This window comes from Melanaphis sacchari, unplaced genomic scaffold (genome assembly GCF_002803265.2).
Source record: "Melanaphis sacchari strain LSU unplaced genomic scaffold, SCAv2.0 Contig31_pilon_pilon, whole genome shotgun sequence".
Classification (NCBI taxonomy): domain Eukaryota; kingdom Metazoa; phylum Arthropoda; class Insecta; order Hemiptera; family Aphididae; genus Melanaphis; species Melanaphis sacchari.
This window is the reverse complement of record NW_020271193.1, coordinates 3,656,160-3,683,423: the sequence shown is the minus strand read 5'-3', so window position 1 is coordinate 3,683,423 and position 27,264 is coordinate 3,656,160. Positions and strand designations below refer to the sequence as shown.

The 27,264-nt window shown below is 23.6% G+C and overlaps 1 protein-coding gene across 2 annotated transcripts; it reads right to left on the bottom strand.

The window, feature by feature from the left end:
• Window positions 1-4,170: 4,170 nt before the first annotated feature.
• On the bottom strand, window positions 4,171-19,934 carry LOC112596308 (sialin-like). Of its 2 annotated transcripts, XM_025341916.1 has the most exons (12): window positions 19,827-19,934; window positions 12,835-12,915; window positions 12,711-12,776; window positions 12,410-12,588; window positions 11,399-11,632; window positions 7,279-7,366; window positions 6,985-7,208; window positions 6,749-6,904; window positions 6,364-6,496; window positions 5,436-5,674; window positions 5,224-5,365; window positions 4,171-4,443 (listed from the first exon to the last, which is right to left on the bottom strand). In XM_025341916.1, exons 3-12 carry the CDS (start codon window positions 12,757-12,759, stop codon window positions 4,430-4,432), a joined length of 1,458 nt encoding a protein of 485 aa, XP_025197701.1. In that variant the 5' UTR covers window positions 12,760-12,776; window positions 12,835-12,915; window positions 19,827-19,934; the 3' UTR covers window positions 4,171-4,429. The 2 variants fall into 2 exon arrangements, with proteins under 2 accessions (XP_025197701.1, XP_025197700.1); XM_025341915.1 differs by lacking the exon at window positions 12,835-12,915 and having other exon boundaries at window positions 19,827-19,923.
• Between the last annotated feature and the right edge of the window lie 7,330 nt (window positions 19,935-27,264).

The following is a 27,264-nucleotide window of genomic DNA, read 5'->3' as shown; positions in this document are numbered from 1 at the left end:
TACGAGAGGTGTTTTCCCGGGGCATCGCCGTCGCTGCCATGGTGGATGTTGTGGCACTGATATTATTATAATGTTTGACAGCGACTGATTTAGTGGTTCGTAGGATTTGTTTGTTAATTACTCGTCAGTCAGTCGTCGATGTGGTCCAATGGTAATGAGGCGTAAGGTAATATTATCGACGTAAAAATAAACATCAAATTAAGTATAAACAATTGGCCCAATCTATAAATAACATTTATAGATGATAAAAAATAATTATTATTATTGCCTGCTAGACAGTATACTATAATATTATTCAGTACACAATACGTATTCATGTAATCTCTGATAAATGATAATATTAAGAACTCGTATTGTTATTCGTCAACGGGCTACGAAATATCATAACTATTTTATATTATAAAACGTGAGAGACTTGCGCCGTTGTCTGCCAGTGCTATTTTTCACTATTTACGAAAGATGAATTATCGAAAAAAATTCGATAGTTATAATATATATATATTTTATATTTTTTTGATTAGAATTAAAACTTCAATTACAGAGATAATTAACCTGTCATGAGATTATGGGATGTTACAGTGAAAGGGAGTACATATGTGAAAGGATTTATACTATTCAAGAGTTCATTATATAAAGTACATCAAACATTTTTATTTAGATCAATTAGTTTAAAAAAATTGAAGATGTTGGCGATATTAGGTTTGATTGGTGACTTCTCCTGGCGATGTTGAATTGTTGAGGAGGTGATGTGATGAAGAGCATTAAGAGCAGTGTATGACGATGTGTGTGATTATTATAGGAGTTTTACACATTTCGCACAATGGCTTAGGTTTTTTGGCACGGGTGGATGAGGTGTGTATGCCATATCCTGGCTTTATTTATAATTATTTATTTTCTCTTGTTTTCTCTTTGTTAAGTTGTTTGAATGAATCCATTTGGATGTAGTCTTTTTATAATTTTATTATTTGTTTAAAATATAATTGTTTATTGTTACGCATTTATCAATTTATGAATGTGAAAAACGATAATTATTTATTTTGCGTATAAAAATTGATATATTGATGACATATAATTACTTATTAGATAAGTAATAAATACTTATATGTATTGTTATAAATTGTTATTTGTAAATAAAAATAATATGTACGAGTATACATGACAAATTGATTTTTTTTACATTATTTTTACAAATAACTATCTATCTAATTATTAATTATATAATATTATTAAACTTAAAAGTATTTTTTTTTTTTAGAACTAGGTCGAAATAGTTTGGCACTTTAGTCTGCATCAAAATAAATTATTTTAAAAAAATAAAAAAATAGGTATGTAATTATTACTATAGGAAAATAAAAATATTAATAAAAAAACAATATCGATATAATATCATAATTTTATTGAACTTTATTTTATCCAAATTATTTAGAAAATCAAGATGAATAAAAAAGTGGTTATAAGCTTAAATTAACCAAATTAAATCATGAAAAATCGATTAAGTATATTTTTCAAATTTCAAGTGCAAATACAAGTATATAATATATAGATACTATATACTACTATTAGGTACATATAATAATAACAAAAAAAGAAAATTAGAATTGACAATTTGATAACATGCTAAACAAAAAGTGATACAACAGTACAGTTTAAGGATTATAGACTCACCAACGTAGTGACGTTTACAAGCACGAATTCAGTAGATATTTAATAAATGTTATTTAATCACTTATTTCTGAAATCCTAGAAACACAAAACAATTTCTTGAGTTGTTTTATTATGCAATATTTGGTCGGAATGTTCCAAAAGTTTTGTATGGGTACCTATAGCAAAACTGTAACTTATAGCTTATAAGTACCTAAGCCGTACAGGTAGCACTTATGTTGCTAATTACCATAGAAAATAATAATTAACAAATCACCATATTTCAAAATTTTCTAATACTAAAATAAAAACATTTTATTCTACTTAAGTAATATCTATAGTTTAGGAAGGGGCTGCAGTCTACTAGCCCCCCTCTAACATACATCACTAGTATAGTAGGTGTTAAGTATACCTCGTCATCGAGTAAGCTACTGTAATGTATTTGTTAAACTAGAATTTAATGATCAAAAATTATATAATATTATGAAAAATAACTTTGAGTGAAAACAATCTGTAGGCCTATACATTACTAAGAATATTTAATGATATATTTATGTTACTATTATATGGTTATTTATTTTACTATTTGTATTACAGTAAGGTAAATTGGTTTTTATCGAAAAACTTGCTTTTAATACATTATTATTAATATTTAATTTTTATAATGATATACATTATATTTTGTATCATATTATATCATTGTTATTATTTTTGGAGTCAATACCAGTGGTATGAATAGATTCGTGATTCCAGTACAATAATAAAATTAATCAAAATAGTTTTTAATTATCAATTCAATCAGTTTAATTCTCTTCAACCTAATAATCTTAAAAATACAAGCAGTGAAGATCTAGATTTAATTATTTAAACGTAAAATATTTAATGAAAAAATATCAAAATTTTTTAATTTAATTAAAACAGTTACCAAGAATTTTGTTAATATTTACTTCATCGATGAAAACGATGAGAGTAGTGTATAGATATGACTGATTAATTTGTTACTACTCTCGAGGGGTATAAAAATAGACCCAAATCCCCGGCAGTTTTAATGAAAAAAAAAATTAAAAACGATCATTTTGTAATTAGTTTGTACCGATTCATATCCTAAAATGCAATGTTTATAATATATAGAAAGCTATAAGAAGTAAAAAATCTCATAAGTTATGGTACTGGAGACATTAGATCAAGAACATGTCTTTTGAAATGTAAGAAAATTAAAAATTAGGTATATAATATTTTTCAATGCGTTTTTCAATAGTCGCAGTGATGAATTATGTTACCGTAAAACCAATAAGTAATACAAAAAAATCGTTGATGTGAAGACATGTTATTATTCAAGATGAAAAATCACATAATTACACATTTTTCGATCCACCCAGAAATGTATTACTAAATTGCCTATTTGAAGCGCCGTTCTAAATGTTTATGTTGTCGGGTTGTAATGTTTATACAATGTGTATAAGTTACTATTCATAAACCTTATACTTATATTATTAAGGTAAATAGTTCATAACTTACGGTTAATACGACTTAAGTCGTTAATTATTATTGTATATTATTTTAAATAGCATAAAAATCGATGAGAATTAGAGAGAAATCAATATTAAAAACAAAATTTTAAAATAAAGCAGTTGGTTGTATACAAGAATCATAATAAAACTATATTGTGTCGATTTTAGTATTGTATAAAAATCACACATTTTTATGAATAACTATAGCAAACCATCAAATACACATATATAAGTAATACTATTCCAAGGATAAAAAATTACTCTTCATGTAAGTTACATTATTCACCAACTACAATGATTGTTTAATATTAAAACAATACCATTTCATTCAACAGATATAATATAATTTTTATACATAGTTAACATTATCAAATTTAAACACACATTTATACTTTTAAATATTTATTCAGGTACATGCTTAAAAGTATTATATTACTACAAAGAAATAATATTAGGTTAACAAAATGAAAGTTTTATTTAAATATAGTTACTAAGATATTAAATATAATACAATACAGCATTTCAATTAAAATTCAGTTACTAAAATTATGATTCAAGATTATAAATACGTTAATCAATAGTAACTATATATTTATATTACAATAATATTTAACTAACATAATGATTTACAGTGACAATATTGTTAACTATGACTAAAAAAAAATATAATAACGTTCAAACTCATGAAAATATAAAGTAAATTCAATAAAATAACTAATCTTAAGTTAAATTATATATTTTTAAATTATTATTATCTTATTCGAAAATTTTAGCATGGACGTATGATTCGATTCAATTCGAACTATAAGGAAATAATTGTTGTTTTATTAACACAAACATATAGGCAACAAATATAACATCTACGTACATAGTCTGAAATTAAAACTATGACTAGAGAAACATTTTCATACAAATTTGTAATGGTACACAAAATAGAATTTCAATTATTCTTTGAAAATGTATAAATTATATATATATATAAATATAATATATAAATTTCAATCACGTATTTATCGTATTTTAAAAATAAAATTTCTTATTAAATGACTGAAATTCAATTGAAAAATCATTTCACGTTTAAAATTATTTCCACTGCTATAGAATTTCAACAATTTCAACATTAATTATCAATTCAACAAATCAAATATATGTGTTATTAATATTTCAATATTAAAGTCGATTGGCATAATATAATATAGTTACACTGTCCCTCGCGTATCACATTCGTGATAATGTTCTCAGCTGTTTGAATAAACACTTCGAAATAAACACAATTCTTACAAATCAGTATCTAAAAAATTTGAAAAAAAAATCATTACAATTAAAATAAATGTGTATTGATTAAAAGTAAAATAAATAACAAAAATTTTTTTTTTTAAACATATCAATTTATAATATATATATATTACCTATACTATTATATACAATTGCAAGGAGTTTTCTATGACCGCGCTAACCAAGGAAACTACTTAACCGATTTGGCTGAAATTTTTTACTGGTATAACTGATAGTCTAAGTTGAAGCTTTTAGTATAATTTTTGTTCATAAAAAAAATTTAGTATAGTATTTAAATTTTCCAATTTTCTGATGACACTATTTAACATTTTTTTCAAAAGGTTATACCAAGTACTAAATGCACTAGAAACATTTCAATACGTTTTCATTGACCATTTTTTATATTTACTTGCCGATCACATTATTAAACGATAAAATTTGAATAAAATATATCATCGTCTGAAGGCAAAATAAACAACCAATCACGGGTGAAGTCGTGACAGGTCGGCTAGTTATAAAATAAAACCAAAGGAGTATTTAATTACGAATTACTTAAAAATTAAAAATACTTTGATTTAAAATATATTAAAATAATTACACACGAATCTTAATCATTTTTAAAATATACAGAAAAATAAATGAGATTAAATAAAAACAATTGTGTACTGATAATATGAGTTATATTAGCACACTCAATAAATGATCCAATGTATGAAAACATTCATTATACTAAAATATTTTAATTAAAAAATGCAAATTTACTGCAGCAAATTATTGTTAATTATATATTACTCACCACCACCATCATTCTCAGAAGTCGGTACCGGATCATTCCACCACTGAATGGATGCCGAGGCCAATACCAAATATATAGAGTTTGCTACGATTACTACACCACCACTAATCCAGAACACATTACGCCATTCCAATAGAGTATTCTATAAATAATATTTGTAAACTGTAGTAAAAAATGATTAATATAAAAAAAAACCCTGTATTGTAAATTACATTTGGTATTAAATATCCGATGAGGGGAGGCGAAACGATTCCAGCAACAGCTCCAACTCCGTTTACCATGGCCATTGCAGGACCAGCATAATTCGGACTTAAATCCATAACGTTAACTTTCATACTTGAATAAAAGAAGCCCATAGTGGCCATACCAATGGTAAATAGAACGACTACTTTTATCTTATCGCATCCGGCATATGATGCTGCTAATGTGCCCAACATAGGTCCAATACAAGCTAAAAATTTTCAAATCTTTTTAGGACCATAACAAATGGATTAAAAATAGTCAATTAAAAGGAATATCGGAAACTGTTTAAATTGATTTTATTAAATAATAAATATTAAAGAAATAAAGTATAAATTTGAAAATTACAAATATTTCACACACGTCAGTCGATAAGAGTACTGCGTGTAGAATTTTACACTATTTTAAAGTTTACTCGTGAATTCGTATGTCCATTATAGCAACATAAACAAAACTCTATACGTTATTTAAATAATGAACATACCTTACTTCATAATATACACTGAAAGTAAAAAAATAATAATTTATCATCTCTAACCAAAGTACAACTTAAAGGATATGTGCAAAAGTTATTAATAACTAATTAATAGTTATTGTATGTCAGATATAAAGTCATGTCTCGTGTAAAATCAATAAATAACAAATTAACTCAAAATTTAATATAAAATACCTACATTTTTCTAATACATGGAATCGAGTTGATTTCTAATCATGATTTCAACTATATCTAGTTAGTAGAGTTCAGATTGAATTTATTTTTTTAAATCTCCATTTATAAAATACGACTTTCTTGTACTAAATATAATTTAAATAGGTATAACTATCACATTTATTTAATATTTGAAATTCTAATATAGTAAAAAAAAAACGTAGCTGTAATAAATAGAAATATTATAATACCTATGGTCGAAAATAATCTTCTCTGTTGTAATATTCCCAGTTTTCCGTTAGATATCAAATAGTCACTTAACCATCCTGTTAATATGGCAAAAACCCACATCAAAACATGCGGCATTGAACTCCATACACCGGTCTAAAAAAAATTAAATATATTATATTGTTTAATTACTATTCGCATAAAATTTAATATTATAAAATATACATAATGATATCTGATCTATGCATAAGAAAATTATCTATATGACAAACTAAAGAATTCACAACAATTTACTCATTATAAGTAAGTATTATCTTATTTATGCAGTCGTATAACATAAAAATACAATAAATTTAAAATTATCATTAAAATTGTATCATAGTTATTATATTTATTTGGCTGGCTCACTTCTGCAATAGAAAATTTCATGACACTCTTCATGTACTTCGGTAAATCAGCATTTATCATAAATAGAGCCCAGTCATGAGCAATTTGACCTATCATTAAGCCCCACATCGGACCTGATGACAACATTGACAACCATGGTGTAGATTTTAATGTATTCTGAAAAAATATAAATATAAGTTTAGAACCCGTACATTCTAATATAACTGTAACAATGGGTATTAAAAATGAACATTTACCTTATTTTTATTTACTCCTTTTAAGTGACGTTCTAAATATGTAAGTTCGTAATCGGTTATTGTGGGGTGTTCGTTCGGCGAACTGTATACCAAGAAGTTCCAAAAAACATACCAAATCAACGCTATAACACCACAAATATAGAACACCAATGGCCAATTGTCATCGGTAATCTTAAGTAAATACCCAGCGGAACTTTGAGCTACAATCGTTCCAATCATATTTCCTGATAATAACAGTTAAATTTTTAACTTCTGACCGATTAATAATATGTAATATATTCAATTAATATTTACCTGCAAATACAAATGATCCTATACGCGATCGTTCATTGATAGGTACCCACTGAGCCAACAAAGTATTCATTGCTGGAATAGTAGGGCCCTGTTAAAAACACATTCATTTATCATATCTACTAAGTTTCGTAAAGAATTATCACGTTTTATTGTTTATGCTTTTAGTACAAAATAAATCTATTTATCAAATATTAATTCCAAATGTGAAATAATTACATAAAACTAAAAAGTTGAATAAATTATTTATTTTTTAACATATATGTATTTAATGTATTGCACTTGATTACTTGTCCTTTTAAAGTGACCTATGAAAAATTCAATGAGTTTCAATACTTTAATATATACCTGAGTACAAAAAATTACTGATGACGGGAAATTGGAGTGCGAGTAGTAATAGTTAAAAGGACGTCTTTCGCGTTATTAACATTTTTAAGCCAAAAATACAATTGATAAGACAATAGCTAGACTATACACGACAATAGTAAGAGATACCACTGGAGACCTATGGATAAGAATCATAAACAATTCTGAGACAACAAGACTTAGCGCGTTTGAAAATAAAATTTGATTGATTATCTGTGGGTCAAAGTTAGATGTAAACACTGATAAGTAGAGAAGAAAGTTCAAAAAGAAACTGTTAGAGGAAACAAAAATACCCCCAGTTAAGGACCCATGACTCGAGCATATATTGCCTGAAAATTACAATACCATAATAAAAGCAGTATTATTCTCGAAACCAGCAGGAAAGATGCCAAGAGAATGATCAAAAAAAGGTGGTTAGATGTGGTCAAGAAAAACTTGTGAAGGGTAGAAGTGAAAAATTAGAAAAATATAATTCATAATTTAAAAAAATGGAGTAAATTTATGATAGTGGCAAAAACTTTCAAAGATTAGTTAAAACCAACGTTACATAAATAGATAAACTAATTTTGCATAAAAAGGCCGCAAATCGTATAAAATAATTGTTAAAATATGAAATCATATATTATTGTTATTAACTTATAACTTATAACTTATAAGCCAACACTTCCTATCAAAAACACAAAGAATAATATAAAACTGATAAAAATAATTTAAAATAAGTTTACAGTAAATACGTAATAGTGGAATACTTTAAGATTTTAAGTTGATTAGTTTTTAAATTATAACATGAATCGTTTGAGGAAAAATCATTATTTTACGTTTAACTAACTAATGTTATCAATAAATTGTAACTATATAAATTTTGATATTTTTTATTTGTGGTTAGAAAAATGTATAAGAAATTTATAATACATTAATTAATAATTTTTTTAACCTTAATGACTTAGACGAAAATAGTATCAACATAAATCGAAAAAACTACTGTGTTCTATGCTATTTTAATTTCATATAAACTAATAAAATTTAATTTAATCAATGATACGGTTTCCGGTGTTTCATTCTTATACCATAAATTAATTTAAATAATGTATGATACCTATACAAAAATGTTCGAATGATAATAAATAACACTTTATTTATGATGTAATTGATTAATAAGAAATTATACTTTATATAACTGCATAATTAGTTTTTGAACACATTAAACGAAAAATAATTTATGTATTACAAACACAGTAATATATTATAATGCTATTTTACTGCATAGGTTTAAAATTATTTAAAGTTTAAGTATTTTGTCGAATTTCTACATACAATAAAATACTTAATTTTCAATACCAAATTTTCTAACTAATTTTTAGTAGTATTTTACTCAAGCTATTGTTAGAACAGTGTTTTACATTTTTGAAAAAACTTTAATTTTAGAACACAATTTGTTCAAGGTTTCCCGAGTGAATCATAGAAAAAAACTGATTACTAAATCAGTTAAGAAAACAACAAATTCCACAATTTACTGAAATATTTATGCTTTAAAAATAATATTTTAAAAATTAAATAAACTTTTATACCTGAATAAATAATTTAATATAAGTTTATTTAAAAAAAAACACTTATCTAGTTTTTTTATGTATAACAATAAAAAGGAATTAAAATTTATATAAATAAATTAATGTCCTGTAAATTAAATTTGTTCTGAAACATATTAATTATGAGAATCCATTACGTATAAAAATCCTATTGATAAAAATATATTTTAAAATTTAACGATATAATTAATTAAATCAAAATAATAAGCTCATTAAAACAATAATTTTTTTTCAACTTATCACATAGGCATACGACACCATGACCTCTTAAATTTAAAAACAATTATTTAATGAATCGTACCTATTAAGTAATTTTATTTACCTCATACTACATATTGAATAATCAATTGCTTATTATTGTTTCGTAAACTCAATTTACTGTTTCCGGATAAAATATGTAATAGTTATAATTATTATTGTTTTGAATCTTTATAAAGATGCGTATAAGTATCTACTTGTATTAAAATGAGAAACGAATGAAATCCAAATTCGTGATAGTATTTTATATTTTGGTGAGATAAAGAGACAATTATTCTAACCATCAATAACTTCAAATATTCTATTTTACTATTTTGGTTGAATCTCAAATGTATCTATACTTAGACAACAAGTACTTCTAAAATTTTGCACTCAAATTAGTTATAAGCTGGGATTCGTTTTATACTCTTAATTGTTGGATTACTTTTTTTGAATTAAATTCGATTCATTCAGTGTCAAAATACAGGTATTTAAATGTTAAACACCCCAACTGCTTGATAATACTATCTTATTCAAAATAATTTTTAAATAATTTCTTTAAAAATTAATATGGATACTAGTTAAGTGGTAATTCAAAGAATATTCTGGAACTTTGGGCAAACATTTCTTATTTTTTTAATCGAAATTTAAATTAAAAAAAAAAAAAATTGGACAATAGCTATCCATGCAAATGTAAAGTATTTTATATATTTAAATTTATTTTATTATATCATAATGAGAAATACTAAGTTTAATTGAATGACTTATCAAAATGTATTTGATTGCATGATCAAACCACCTGTCAAAGTGATTGAAACATTCAAACATATCATATGAAAACAAATAAAATTATACTATTTTGCTTTTATAAACACTGTTAACACTATTTACACGTTTTTAATAATTTATAACTAGACGTAAATTTTAGATTAGTAGGTGAATTTTCATAATTATTTTTTTTTTAAGTATAATGCAGTTTGATAGAAATAAGTAATGTTGATGATTTGTTTAGCAAAATATAATGCTTAAAAGTGTATAGCACATACGAGAAATAAGTAAAATATTAACCGAAGTATTTACAATGTATAACTTATCATTAAGTTTTATAATAATCTTGATCATTTTTATTTATATTATAACATAGATTAATTAGGTTCAAAAATGTTTACATAACAGTATTACACACACACACAGATTATATATTAAGTAACTACTATAATTATCAATACTTGTCAATTAGTGTTTTAAAATTTAACAAAAGCTTAATCTTAAATATAATTAAAATACTTAATATTACCTTAAATATTATAACTATTATTATAAATATAATTTATTTACTACCACTGTTTTCATATTATTATCGAACAAATTAATTTTAGAGTTGATTCTATTTATTAGTACAGTGTTATAATTATGATATTTTAAATTGAAAAGGTTATCATTTTTTCAGTATTTACTTTATAATAATAACGATTATAATATAGTACCAATAATAACCCATATTTTTATTTGTATTTCTTAAATAGATTATATTTTCCATGTGCATTTATATACAATTATTTTATACGTATCTTATCACTGCTCAGGAGTTTATTTAAAAAAATTAAATTAAACTATTTTATTCTACAATACACTAATTTGAAATATTGAAATTTAAATATATTGCCAAGGCAATAAGCTTATTTTCATATAAATTATACAATAATATATAAATATAAATTTATTTATAATGAAATATGTTTATTTACTGAAAATTATAATAAATTTCACGTTAAGGGACAGTTTTTTTTGTTTCATTGAACTACAAGCGTGTCAACTCCGTAACAGAAGTCATAACCAAAACATTGCATTAAATTACAACGCACTCTAAATTATTCTTTCAAACACAAAAATGTAATAAGAATAATTTGTCTTAAATGCTTAACAACACTTACTTCACCAATACCTTCAAGTACTCTGACACCAATCATGTACCCGGGACCAATCCTGGCGGCAAGTGGTGTCAATATTGTAAGCACGGCGGTCAGGAAAATACCGAAACCAAACACATGTTTTCCACCATATTTCTGTGCCAGTATACCACCTGGTATCTGAGCAATTACATATCCATAATAGAAAGCACCAAGTATATGCCCTTGAAGTGTTTCAGACCAATCAAATTCAGCGTTCTGCAAAAGAACGCACAAAAATAATATTAGAACAAAAGACTTCTAAATTATTTTTAAAAAATCAAAGAAGTAATCAATTTAATATATTAGACTACTAAAGACCCTTGTATGTAATGTTATATTATTATTTTTTTTTTTTATTTATTTATTATATTATGTTCTCTATTCATATTATCGTCTCAAAGTACATTTAACTGCATAACGAACGTTTCATTTTACACCTGAATGTTAATTAATGTTCAAACATTATTTACCGGATATTTTTTTTATAAATTCTATTAAATCAAAGTCGATGTAGCTGACTAACACTAATTCATTCGCACAAATATTATTGGTACCTATGTTTTTCACAGATAACAAATTTTATAACTTATATATTAACGGTGTTGAATTAATGACTTCCAATATAGTTTGTTCTTTAGGCATTAACATTAGACATTTTAATATACTGAAATATTCATACTCATTATTTAGCCGGTTTTATTATTATAATATGTGTTTATGTTTTAACTTATGTATACATTTTTTTATAAGTTTAATAAAATTTTAAATCAAGATATATTTACAATTAGTTGTTTAAAACGAAAATGTTGAAATGACTCAAATGTGTACATACAACATTGACATACAACATTTACTTTCACCGAGTTGAAAAAATCGAAGTCCAATATCATATAAATTTTTATCTGACTCAATTTTTTTTACATTTTGTTAGCGACTATTGTTTATTTATAGTTTTTTTATAACACAATTTTAAAACGAATTAAATTAACATACTGGATTTGTCGTATTTGTATTTTTTATCGGTCCTGGGCACCCATTAGGGTCTATAGCTGTTTTATGAATGTCTTCTACCATTTCAGTTATAGCTACACTTAGTACTGATCGCATAGCATATGCATTAGCAATGCCTATGAATCCCATGACGGCTATTATATATCGCTTTGAACAAGCACCTATTAAATAAAAAATTATTTGTATTATTATTAATAATAATATAATATTTCAATCGAAAACCATTCATGCAATAAAATATAATTGCTACATATTTATAAATAATATTTATACAACAACTAACTGTCTATGATCGATCTCGATTCTGAAGGCCTCCTATTTTTTGATTCCATGGTTGAAATTTTGGTTTCTGAAAAATGTATATACATTTAATATAAATCTAAAATAATTAAAAAAATTTTTCTTACCCACTAGTTCACTAAAAAATATACGGAATCATACAATTGTGCTTTATTCAGACAAAACTATAAATAGGTATAACCAGTCGTCTAAAAAATAAAATAAAATGTAAAATCAGATTATTGCTACCTATTGAGAGAAATGTTGAAGTTTTAAATGCAAGTAAAAGTATAGTTGAACGACGACTAATGAATTGAATTAATATGCAGCGTGTATATATTATGCAGATAATGATGTACCCACAGCATCAGCATAGTAACAGCAAACATAGTTAAATAGTATAAAAAACCGTCTTCAGTAACTAGAAATCTATTTGTCGACCTTATCGTTTTAAACAATGACAATCGTAGGTCATATATGACAAAATTTGCATTTAGTACTTGTGACAGTAAAATATAAAAAAGAATTTATAATAATGAACATTATTACCTATTACTATCTTAGCATAAGGCTAAACCTAAATAAATTCTAAAGTTCCAGTCACCCATAAGTATAGCGGTCTTCTCTTTCTCTTTAATTTACTTATCATGTTTTCATTTTATAATAAATTGTATAAAACTAAAAAAATGTTCGTAGATACGCCAATTTAATCACCTGCGTGGTGATACACCTATTGATATAAATTCCTGACAAAAATAATATCGTTATCATTATGGATCACACTAGATTCGGGTATTAGGCGAGTGTAATTTAATGATATCTTATATATTTGTACATTATGAAATTACAAGATATTAAATTCTATATAAAATAAGATTATATACAACTAGATAACTCATCTCGAGGAGCTAAATTTTTTTCCTTTTAAAATGATTATTTTATTGAAGTTTAAATTTTGGATTCTCTAAAATCAAAACTCTTTTTTAGTTAAAACTAAGATAAAAATACTGTAAATGGTAAATTCGTGATGAATGTTCATTTTAAATTTCTCATTTGTTCAATAAATATAGATATTAAGTAATTATTCATATCTTTATCGGGCAAATCTTTGTAACTGGATAATTATTTTAGAGTATATTTAATATAAACAAAAAACAAATGAGTATAAATATGTTCACGTCTCACGGTTTAACGTAATATTTATCAGTTTTCTTAAAAAAGTTTACAATACTGTTAATTTTGCGATAAACAAATAAATCTAAGATTAACTTTATTTCACAAAAATATGTATATAGGTACCTAAACTAAATATGATAGACATTGTTAAATTAAGTTACTTTTCTTAGTTCTCAAAAATAGATAAAAAATAAGCATTATTTTCAATGTATGATATGAGACAAAAATCTTTATAGTTGATTTGCAGATTTTATACTAAAAAAAAAAAAAATAATAAGATAATACATTTTTATTTACTCTATGAATAAGATAAAGCATCATTATATAACTTAAATTATAAAATTGAATTCAACCTGTTGCTTAATTAAAACAAATAGATTAACACATATTTTTGATAAAAAATATGAAGTGTTGGGTTTAATATTTAATGTTTGACATTTTAACTCAAGATTAATTATATTGTATTTTAAAATTGTTTGCTTAAATCTCGAAAGTGATTACTCACAAACTATTATAAAATGTTAAAATTAATAAAACAAACTAATATTTATTATAGACTATACTCTGTTTTTATATTTTCAAAATAATTTATCATTGCTTTTACTTTTTAAATTATAAAAGTTCTATAATAACACAACATTATAGAGACTTGCGCTGACGTGTACATATTGGATATATAACATATAGGAACGAATAAAACGAATGTTCAACAAATATATATAATATATATATATATATATATATATAATATATATCATATCAAACCTCATAAAAAGGTATAAGCAAACATCATTGTAGTACAAAATTTTATACAAATAATTAAATTTGTATTAAGAAGCCAAAAAAAAAAAAATAAATAAATAAGAAGAAATTTTAAAAGCCTATACCTAAGTGGTTACGACAGTGATAGCGATAGAATTTTCGAAAACTATAAAATTCTATTACACGTATAAAAGTAAAAACTAAATAAGTAGTCTGTCGACATTTAAAACCTCAATTTATGTAAATTTACCTAAATATTTATACATAACGTTATATGCGTATTATACTCAAATTTTTCACAATAGCTTTACCTACAGCAATGAAATGAACCTCCTTAAGTTTGACTTATCATTAAGTGTTTAAATAATACTTCAGTTCTAATTTATTAAAATTATAATAGATTGAAGGAATGTGTTTAAAAATGTATTATATGTCTGATATTGTAAAGTATGTTTATTTACATAATAATAACCCTTTTGAATTATTTTGTAAAATAATTTCCGGGTAAATTGACAAGATTGTTCTTCATGAATAAGTCATTGCTTGTCACAATTTCACACCTTACACGGTTCGTTCTTCAACTTACAATTTTGAAATTTTTTACGCACGTGATTACACACAACATAATATTTGTACGGTATCGTGCAAGCTTTAACGATTTGCATTGTTTAAAGCTTATAAAAGCTAAATTTACTAAAAGATTACAAGCTGTTATGTGCTTAAATTAACAAATATAGAATATCAATCCATGTTAAGTCATAATTTACTCATAGTACTAACATTTGATTACAACAATTACCTATAATTTTGTTTTTGATATTATAGTAGTAGTAAATTGTTTTCATTTCATTAAAATAGTCATCCCTTGTAAAATTTACATCGTCAATTTTAATTAAAGCCATTTCGTTCATTATGTTTTGTTTAAGAACTAAATGAACCTAAACAAAGATGTCATATTTCACCTAGCCAATTTTCAGCATTTTTAGGCCAGCCGTAGAATATTTAATACTTTTTTGATTTACTTTTATACGATTTATCTATTTATTTTTATGATCTAAAAACCTTATTCAAACTAATATATATTAGCAATATGCATATAATATTAATCTGACCGCATTCAAAATATCTCATTATGTAGGCATTTTTCATGAACTGATTTAAAAAATAATTTCAAACTTAATTATAAATTATGCAATAAATTAATGAGTCCTATTATTTTAATAATAAAAATACCTGAATATGTTGACCAAATACTTAAAAAAAAAAAAATTAATTCATGGTATAAGTATATAAACGTGTTTTGTATAAGCTAAAATGCCAGTGTAATTTTTAACTTGCTCCGAATTATTTATGATCTAGAAATTTTAAATTGTATATATATTTTATTCTTACTCTTATGGCTTATGGCTATAAGTAGTTAGATTAGCATTCTGTTCGTCTTTCATTCATGATAATTTATTATTATAATTTTGGGGTAGTGCTACCGGCTAAATATCGCCTTGACATGGTTTACCATTACGTGTATACTGATGTGGCTGCTTGTATTAGTCAATAACGACTATATTATAGTAGATTAAATGCAATAACTGCTCAATTATCCATTCATAAGGCGACCAGTAAGCATAATAGCAGTATAGTCTAATATATATGGTACATTTAAAAGGCGTGGGAAGGCGAAGATCAAAACAAATTTGAAACTACTCGTTATAAAAAGAGAAAAGAAAAAAATAACAGTGAACCTTATTCACGACATGATCTTCTACGATTATGGTATGACCACAGTTGCCATAATTCATATGAATAATATCTATTGACATTTCTCTTGATCGATATATTCTACAATATCTATAAAGGATTGCATATATATTTTTTTTTTTTTATGGTAAAAGTATCATTATGTTAAAATTACGAATTAAATAGTTATGTGAGTGAATTATAAATGAAATATAATAGTTGTTATTAAAATATACCTAGTATACATACAAATTTTAAATTCTGTTTTAAATATAATGTTTGTACAGTACACACGTTATAATAATAAATAATAATATTATATGATGTAGTTTCAGCCTATTCTGCTTAGATCGAAATATGCCGTATGTATACTTTATGATAGTTCTTATTAAATATCCAAAGGATATTATTAAATAAATATTTTTTTTCAGGACGTCATTCGCCCAAGTTAATGATATTAAACATATTTTTGTAATTTAATATATTTTATTTAATCGATATATTAATTTTTAATTTTTTTTTTTTTTTTAACATTAAACTTGCATATAAATATTAATCTAGGTAATTTAATTGTTTGCTTTTGACACCTACAACGAGTCTTTAAGGCCATTTTGTATCATGTTGATTAAAATTGTTCAAATTAAATTCGCAATAAATAAACACATTGATAAAAAAACAATAAGAAATAACTAACAGAAATTAATGTTTTTTAAAATAATAAAACATTCATCTATTTATAAATTGATTTGAAAACTCATATTTAAATCATAATTGATTTCCGAGATAATTATTATTATTATTATCTAAGCCCAATGCTATATTTATAAATTTTGTCTGTTACGCTAACAATTATAGTACTTAATATTATATACCATTATATAATAGATTCCTCCAAATCCTAATAATGTCACTTGTCAGTGTTATTTTTATATAATACGAATAATAATCGTTAACAGTCGGAGATTAAAGATATAGACGATAATCAAAAAAAATATTACAATGACAAACTGAATCCACTTGCTAATGTTAAGTCTACCTTTATCATGGCTCAAATAATTTTCTGATTCAAGGACATTATAATGATCCTGTCCTCCTTAATAAAAATTCGCTTACCGCATCCATTTATAAGAACTTAAGAATATTTATTAGTTATTACATTGATAGATGTCCAACAAAATAATTATGATTAACCTCAACCCAATTTGAATAGTAAAATATTAAATAATAAATATAAATATATATATACATACGTTTCACATTTTATTATATTTAGTATAACCGGTAGCTGTAAATAATAAGTTATTTAATTAAAAATACTTTAATACTATAAAACCTATAATACTATAGGCAAGTACTTATTTATTATGTCGTTTAATATGAATATAATAAAATGTATATTAGATCCGGTTTTTTAATACTATTTTTAATAAATGATGTATAATTTATAAGCTAGTTCAATACGTCTAAAAAGTTTCCAACAATTTTTATTTTTTATTCCCGTAAATTAATAGTCTTATATGTTTACAAATTAATATAGATTTATGGATTAAAATTAAAATTTTATCAACATATTGTCTGTATACACGGTTATAACTTATAACAAATATCAGAAAGAAAAATACTATATGTATAAAATATTTTTTTAACTTAATATATTTTTTTTATTTATCTATTTTTTAAATTACAAACAGTATCGTTTATTAACATTTTATATTATAATAATGATTGAACAATATCCTTATAAATGTTGTATATTTTAGATCTGTAATATAAACCTATTATATTATCTATGATAGTAGTTGATTGATGTATCTATGTGTAAATTGATGACTATACAATACTATGTAGTATGAGAATGTAATAATTTATAAATTCCTAAATGATAAGTAATCCCAGCTTACTTCAAAACGTGTCCCTACCATTGTATTTACATTATGTAGTACTTACAAGTTATATTATTAAAAAGTTGAAACTAAAATTTTAATTCATTTAAATTTAATATAGTATTGGTACAAACCAAGTACTTAATTACGAGATTACAAAAAGTTAATCAATATATTATTGTGAAATACAATTATAAATTACATCAAATCTCATATAATCTAGGTGTAGAATAATATGACGATATTTTTTACGCAACAAAGATGAATTAACATGTTTTAAATATATTGTCAAATTATAAATTTTTAGCCACTTCAACACGTAAAAAATGGTCAATAATCGTCTAAATAAAAAATTTAAAAATTAAAACTTTTGAGATTGATTAACTTGCTAAAATCACTACGATAAGTTTCATTCTAAACTTAGTAAAACATCATTCAAACTTTCATCTAATTTCATGCACTTTTTCTAATAACCGTCCTATTACTTCAAAATGATCTAGAGTCAAAATCTCTTAAATTAATATTTTTATTACATATTCTCTTCTAAAAAGTTATATCTGTAACGAATGGTTTTTGTTGTCATGTATACTTATTTATTTATTATTATTGTATATAATATTATCAATTAATTAATCATATTTACTTATTGTATTAAAAATATAAATAGTAATTTTTTCTAATTAAAAATAAGATGTAATTATACATTCATTTTTTTTTAGATATGGAGCTTAGTTAAAACATTATAGTTATGGGGTACATAAATTAAAAGTAAAATTTAAATTTCTAATCATTGACGATTTAAAAAAGTTATTAAAAATCGCTACTATAGAAATTAAAAAAACCTTAACTATTTTAAAGCATCTTTACCTAAAACAATCTTTTTTTGATAATATAATAATATAGAAATTAACAAGAACAATACATTCTTAGGTATATTTTAATAAACTAACAAGATTATGTAAGTGTCAATTTAGTTTCAATAAACTGATATACAAAATAAATTATTATTTTTTTTAATACTATTTAATTGAATCTAATTTTAAACTAATTAATGTAACTGTAAGCTATAAAATATTATCAAAATAAATACAACTGTATTATTGGTTAGTATAATTATTGAACTATTATCAAAATATTAATATTGTAACATAATAATTAATTCATAAAAATTTAAATATTTAATATTTGAATTGGTCATAAAAAATATTCCGATTACAAACAATTTATGTATGTATGTTTCATATTATATGTTTTTAACTTAAACTATAAATATATCTTTTCATACTATATTTTATAGAATTTAGTTTTGAAATCCAAAAATATAATATTGAGACGTTATGATTAAGGTAATTTTATATACATTTTCATTCCGAGCTAGCATAAAATATGTTGTATTGCGTGATGATTAAATAAACATCTTGGAGTCATATTAAAAGTTAATTAAATTGGTAATAATTATTATTACAATTAAATTATTACAATCTTGGAAAAAATATTAATTAATTATCTGTTATCAATTTTGTACATGTTTCTAATTTTTAAATGATTGATAAAATTAAACTTACCCAGCATTCAAGCAAAGCGTTCAGTCTGAGCAATGGGCACGTGACGACTGCAACAAAACCACTAAATAGAACTCTGAACTTGGTTTACTAGTTACTACACAGACGTGATGGCATCGGAATATGTAAAGAAATCGTTTCCACCACTTTTTCGTTGATTACTTTTCGATTAAAAACATATTAATTAAACAACAATAACGATAACAGTTGCATTTTACTGAATTAAGTTGCATGTTGTGATTATGTATGTATAATAATAAATTATTTAATACGTTTAATATATTTCATAAAATAATTAAATGTCTATATTATTAGTTAAGTACAAAATATATCAGTAAAATATACGATAACGTATCTATATTTAAAGTAACATATGTTTAACACTGGTGCATTAAAATGCATTATAGGAAATTATTCTGTGAAGACTTCTACTATAATGTTTTTAAAAATTTAAACACATAAAAAAAAAAAATGATTGGTAAATGTTGCTGTTATTTTTTTTTAACTTATGACCGAAAATAAAAGGTTTCAGAACAATTATAAATGTATAATATAATAATACCATATTTGAATTGCACATAAATAAATTTTATCATGATATAAATAATAATATTGGGACTTAACAATACCATAAACCATTATCAATGCATACAGTAGGTCTAATGCAGATACTCGTAGGTGATATAGGTGATGTCATAGGGTCATGACCATTATACTATATAGTGTCCATATTAGGACACTATGTCCAGCTTAATAATAAACATTTTTAATGTAACAAGACTAATCAATTATTTAATTCTTATTAATATTTATAGTTTACCTATTAATCTTAAATAATTATATTTTAAAGTTCTATTTATTTCAGTTAGTCAATTTGCATTAAATAATTTTAAAAATGTACTTGGTTTTTTTCGTTAGCTTGTATAAGATATGTTATATCATTAATATTATAAATAATGATTTATTTATCATTGTAATAAATGATATTATACAATTTGAATTATAGTACAATACTCGTATATTAAATTTTGTACAATAATATAACTACATAAATGATTATTATTAGAATGAACATTTTTCTCATAAAAAATATAATTTTTCCTAAAAAAAATTTTAATTTTCACTCAGTAACTGCAATTGATTTTTTAAATCTTGTAAAAAATACCAATATCCCTATACTAAAAATGAATATTTCTTAAATCAAGGGTTATAATTTTTTTTTTATGAAATAATTACTAAAATAAATAATTCAAATGTAGCAGAGGTCGAAACTTATTCAATTATTTCATTGTTTAATACAAACTACAAATTACTATATTTATAAATATTGAGGGATTAGAAATATAGGTAGGCCATATAGTATGCATAGATATAATAGAGGAATATCAGTAAAAAATCAACAATTAAAGTAGACTATATTAAATTCATTATCTGACAATTAATAGAGATGAATAATTATGAACACGACAAGGACTTATATTCGTGGTCTTTGTAAATTTCTAGCAATCTTGTATTAATATTAACTAAAAATTTTAATTATGAACCACGTTTAAGAAATTTTAAATCTCAAAAAAACTGGTCAAAATTATTGAAATAACATGTAACTTAAACTGTTCGAATTGAACACCACCTAATGTAAATTCTAGTTCTAATTGTATAATTAATAAATTAATAGATTCCACCCATTTTATGGGTATATTATCTTTTATACTTCAGCTCCATTAGATTTTTATTCTAATCATGCCTTGGTTCAAAAATTAAACAAAGTAACAAATATTACAGGGAAAATAATTTTCTAAGCCGCAAAATATACATCGTTATTAACAAACATACAATCAAGTACTTACTAGGGCTTACTACTTCACATATATCTTCATACACGGATAAACGTGCATTTATAAAATATGTGTAATAATATAAGTACGGTTTTCCGGATTTTTACGAATACACGTCATATATATTTTAATTGCACGGATACTTTAAAAATCATAGGTAAGTACTAGAAATTAACTTAATCGTAGTAATTATATAGGTAAACAAATAATGGCAATAAAATACAATATCAACAATAATAATAGCTAGTTTTTTTTTTTTTTTTTTACTGTAAATATTACTTTGGTTGTTGTTTTAGATAACATGATATAATGCATTTTAAATAATTAACAATTTAACAACAAAATGTGTTCTAAATTATATTATAAGTATGTATTAATTTTTAAATATAGGTAACGTAAGTTAATAAATAATTTAATCAATTAAATTTCTATTTTTATATAAAAAACTAACATGAAAATATTTTTTGTCGACATGCATTGATCCTGTACTTTCAACGGCACATTCAAATGTATTTAAATCGTCTACATCACACATTTTACAATAACCATTATCTTCTACACGTTCGGCATACTGATATACCTAACTTTTTGATTTTGACATATTAACAGATTTTATTTTAACTGTCAAAAATTATAAAAACAGTTGAAACCGATTCACACTTTGTAGCGAAAACTTTGAGAGTAATAACTGTCAACTGATTGGAAATTTTCAATTACGTTGTTGAATTTGACAGTATTATCATTAAACTATTAAGTATTATTAAGGTAAAACTTCTGTAAGGATTAATGTTCCCCGATAATACTAAACCGTAGAAATAAGTCGAACAAGTAACGAATAACAACGAACAAATTAATTATCGTAGTATAGATTAAAGATTAATAAAAATTATTTGTATAATATAAATTAAAATTTGTGTTTTCTAAATACACGCATATAATCAAGGAAAACCCGTGTAATTAGATTTACATATGATTTATAAATGAGTATCCGTGTAAACGTAAAGAAAACTTACGAGTAAATATACTGTTTTAAATACACGGGTTTCGAATGCATGGTTAACGGAATTCGTGTACACATGTACTTTTAATACCCATAAGAAATTTTAAGCCCTACTACTTACCTATCAATGACTACGCATATAATGAACAAATTAGAACTTAACGTAAGCACATATGATCCTTCGAATAAGTGAATGATGTCAATACCTTGACGTCATCATGCTGTGCAGTAGGTGTCGATAGTGTGCTTCGTAATTGAGTATAGGTTACTTCACATATATGCATAATGGAATTAATAAATTTTAATTTAATGATAAATCATTGCGCACAAAAAAAAGAAAAAAACGACTGGGTGGAGACGGTTTATCAGCCTATATTACTAAATATATTTTTTTAAGTATTTGTATTGCTATTATATTAATTTATTTTACTAATAGTAAATTTAATTTTTACTTTTATTTTTATTTTTTCCAAAATAATTGTATTTATCATAATATTAACTTTATAACAACAGTAAGTAAATTGTATACATTTAATATATTATAGTAATTTAATTTTGAATCACTCAAAATGTAGTCAATATCGACTTAATGTAGAATGAGTATAAATAGGTTCGTGGTAAAAATGTACATTTTTACCACGAATATAGATATAGATAGTAGTTTGAAATTAATCAAAATATTTTTAAAAAGTCATTGTGTAAGTAGAGAAAAATATATAATAATTTACGTTAAAGTCCCCGCGAATAATATTTTTGAATTATAACGAAACAACTAAAATCGTTATTCTTCATTTGAATATTTAATATCGTCAACATTTGAACATCAATATACAAACAACTATGGTAATATTTTTTCTTATAATTTTAAGTTTTAGTATAAAATACTTACACCTGCTGGCTACTAGGGAACTTGTAAGTTGTACATCCAATTAAATATAAAAGCAATAACTATAAAAACTAAACATATTAAAAAAATTTAACTATATACCAACAAAATAATTTTCAAATTTTCGTGATTTTAAATAATGTTGATGGATGTGTTAATTATGAATTCCTTACATAATTCTATACATAATTGTGTAGACAAAAAACGATTTTAAACTAACCAACCTTTTAGCTTATATTTACTAAATACATTTCAAGATATTTTTTAAATTCTGAACGGAAAAATGAATACATAAATTTTACAATGATATATGTTTTTGTGTCTGTGTACACAATAAGTAGCTATATTCGTTCGATTTTTAACTTTAAAAGTGGTTTTGAATAACTAATTGACTCTAATTTGTACTTTAAAGAGGTTCAAACTAAAATTTTTTAGTATTTTTTAAAATAATCGGTAAAAACAAGCAAATCATGATTACAATGATATCCAATTATGATAACAACTCTAAAGTGACAGAATATTTACCTATTCATGTAATCAAAACATTTTTACTGATCTTACATTAGTATGCATACAAGGAATTTATTATTATACATTCGTCAGTTGTCTTAAACTATTATTAAAACTAATATAGGTAGGTATTATTTTAATTATAAAAGTTTTTATATTTATCTATGATTTAATGTTTATATTGTGGTTAAAATTATTTTTCATGAAAATTTAAATTCATTAATATTTACTTATTACAATAGAAATTTTAATTTAAAAAAAATATATCATTAGTTTTTTTTATATTTTATTTTTTATTTGATGATTTATCTGCCACTAAAAAAAAATATTAAATAATTTACCTATTAAAATTTGGATTTTGATATATGTATGTAGGTATATATATTAGTTTATATAATTACAATAGTAGCAATTATATTTAATGAATCAATGTTTCTTTAAACGAAAACTTGACACGAAGACATTAAAAATGTATGCTTTTAATTAAAACATAATAATTGTATTTAAATGTATTTATTTTTACATTAATTTAACTAAAAATACTATATTGTTTACTTTTAGGCTATTTAAAAAAACATAAAAATGTATCAACTTGATTCAACTAAGAACAAGATTATAATAAGAATCGGGATGCAAAAATAATGACTCATTTGATAATGATAAATTGGCGGTATTGAAATGCTATAGAGATAATATTATATTATATTCTGATTGTCGAAACGCGTACATTAACTATGCCAGTTTAAAATTTGCCGTCTCCATTCAAGCAGCTATATCAAAACAAAATCAAACAATTTAGAAGTCCTTGCACTTGCAGAAGAATTGACAACAAATGTTAATAATAATGAATCACTAAAGAATAAGGAAGAAATAGTAAATTCATTAAATGTCTGCAATAAAATCATTATATACATGTGTATACTTAACTTTTTTTAAAACCTTTATATTATTGAAGTGGGAAAATTGTCATTAAGTGACGCACTAATAGAAGTAATCAATATCTATAAATCAATAGTTTTATATCTAATGTTTTTTAAATGTTTCAGTTATAGAAAAAATTATTGATTTTGTCTCTGTACTATCAGTTTTCCTCAGGGGAACACATTGTGTTACGTGCCTATCAACCCCGAGGACCCTAAGCTCTTACTAGCGGAAAGCTCTAAGCAAGCGATTCCAGTAAAAACGTTTAATCCCTATAGGGATTAAACATCTGATAGAGGGCAGTAGTAACGATCAGTACTGAAACGAGGCGGAAGAAGAATGGTCTACTATAATTATTGTACCTACAGCTGTAATTTTATGTATTAAACTTTAAAATCGTTTAAAATAAATAAGTTCTTATTAATTTATTTTTTTTTTTTTTTGTTATAAAAACATTTTTTGGTATTATTTTAAACTCAAATGATGATAATGCTTTTTACAAAATAACAGATATATTTATCATGTTTTTACTAGTCTACTAAAAAAAAATAAGCTAGTTATGAATTGTATATGATTTTTTTTTATTTTAATGCATGAAGCGTATTTATATCATTTTTCTTATTTGTATAACTATTTTATCTGCAATTTAAATTTTTGATAAAGTACCAAAGTATGAAAAAAAGGCCTGTAAAGTTATTTATTTATTTTTAAATTCCTATTTTTATTGTTTTAAAATTAATTTTTATATTATAATTGAATTTTTGATTTTTTTTTTTTTTTTTTTAACGAGTTTCTACCAATAATATTATATAAAATTATCTTTAATATATATATATATATAATCTAATAGTTATAACATAACAAGCATAATTTTTATTATAATGAACTTTTTATTTTTCAAGATTTTACTTTATTTTTCTACCAATTGAGTAATATTTTTTTTTTTTTGTATTATATGTATAGAAATAAGAACTTTTATACACACGACGTTTTAAAAAAAGTATTATTTTATCAATTATTTACAATTACACATGGTTTGTGTGTTACAAGTTGTAACCATCATAGCACATTGTCACTGCAGTAACAAATTTAATTGAAACACTAGTTGTAAGCTAACTGTGGTACTATATAGCACAGAGTATAAAATATAACCTTGGCACGATTTTTGGACTGATCACTGCATGTCTGCACAGATAAAACATGGTAAATAAGAACATATATGCATGGTATATTATTCGACCAAAAAATGTTTACTGTATGGTGTCATTCATCCATGTTAAAATTCAATACTCAGATTTTACCAAAACACTTTCTGTGAACTAATACAATACTGTATCAATACTATATCCAACACTTGACATGTACCATCCACTGCAATTTGTCTAAACTTAAATTTTTGTTATTCAACACATTACTTAAAAATGTTCTTTAATTTTAAACTAATATGTACAAATATTGCACTGAATATTGCCGGATTGTATAATTCGTCTTTCAAAAAAATGTTTATGATATACAAATTACTTCCTTTAAAAAAACAAAGGGAAATGCAACAACCTTTGGTTTCGTAACAAATTCTGCCTACAGATTCTAAAATTCAGAATTTAAATCAAATTTCTTTAAAAACTGAAGTACATTATACTCCATGTAAATTAAAATTATGATCAAGTCTTTAGAAGAGTAATGAAGAACATACTTATTTATTTAAAAAATAAATAAATAAGCTTTATAGTACCTGATGTTAAAATTTGATTTTCCATTTTTAATATTGAATATTCTATTCAATACCCGTAAAAAATAATATTGAAAAATTAAACGTCAAATTAAATTTAATTGCTTATATTTATATTGTTTTTGTTAAATATACAACAATATATTATTATGGAAAATTAAACTATATATTGATAAACCTAAATAAAATTAATTTTATATCATTAAAAATTAGGACATTTACTTATGTTCTTAATTAAAATTGTTTTGATAAATTATTAATACTATTTTACTATAAATTGTAAATATTATAGAAAAATTACTGACCTTCGAAAGAAAAGTATATACCTATTATACGAGTTAAAAACGAGGAATATAAGACTGTGAAAGACGATAAAATGCTCAATTTTCTAATTCAACATTTTACTCAACCTTTTTGGGTTGTACAACACTACAACAAATACAATATTAGAATTTCAAAAATAAATGACCTATAGTCAATATTACTGGTTTTGAAATAGAAAACCAACAAATAATCAGACAAAGGGAAGAATTTGCAAAAGATAGTTAAATAAATTAATA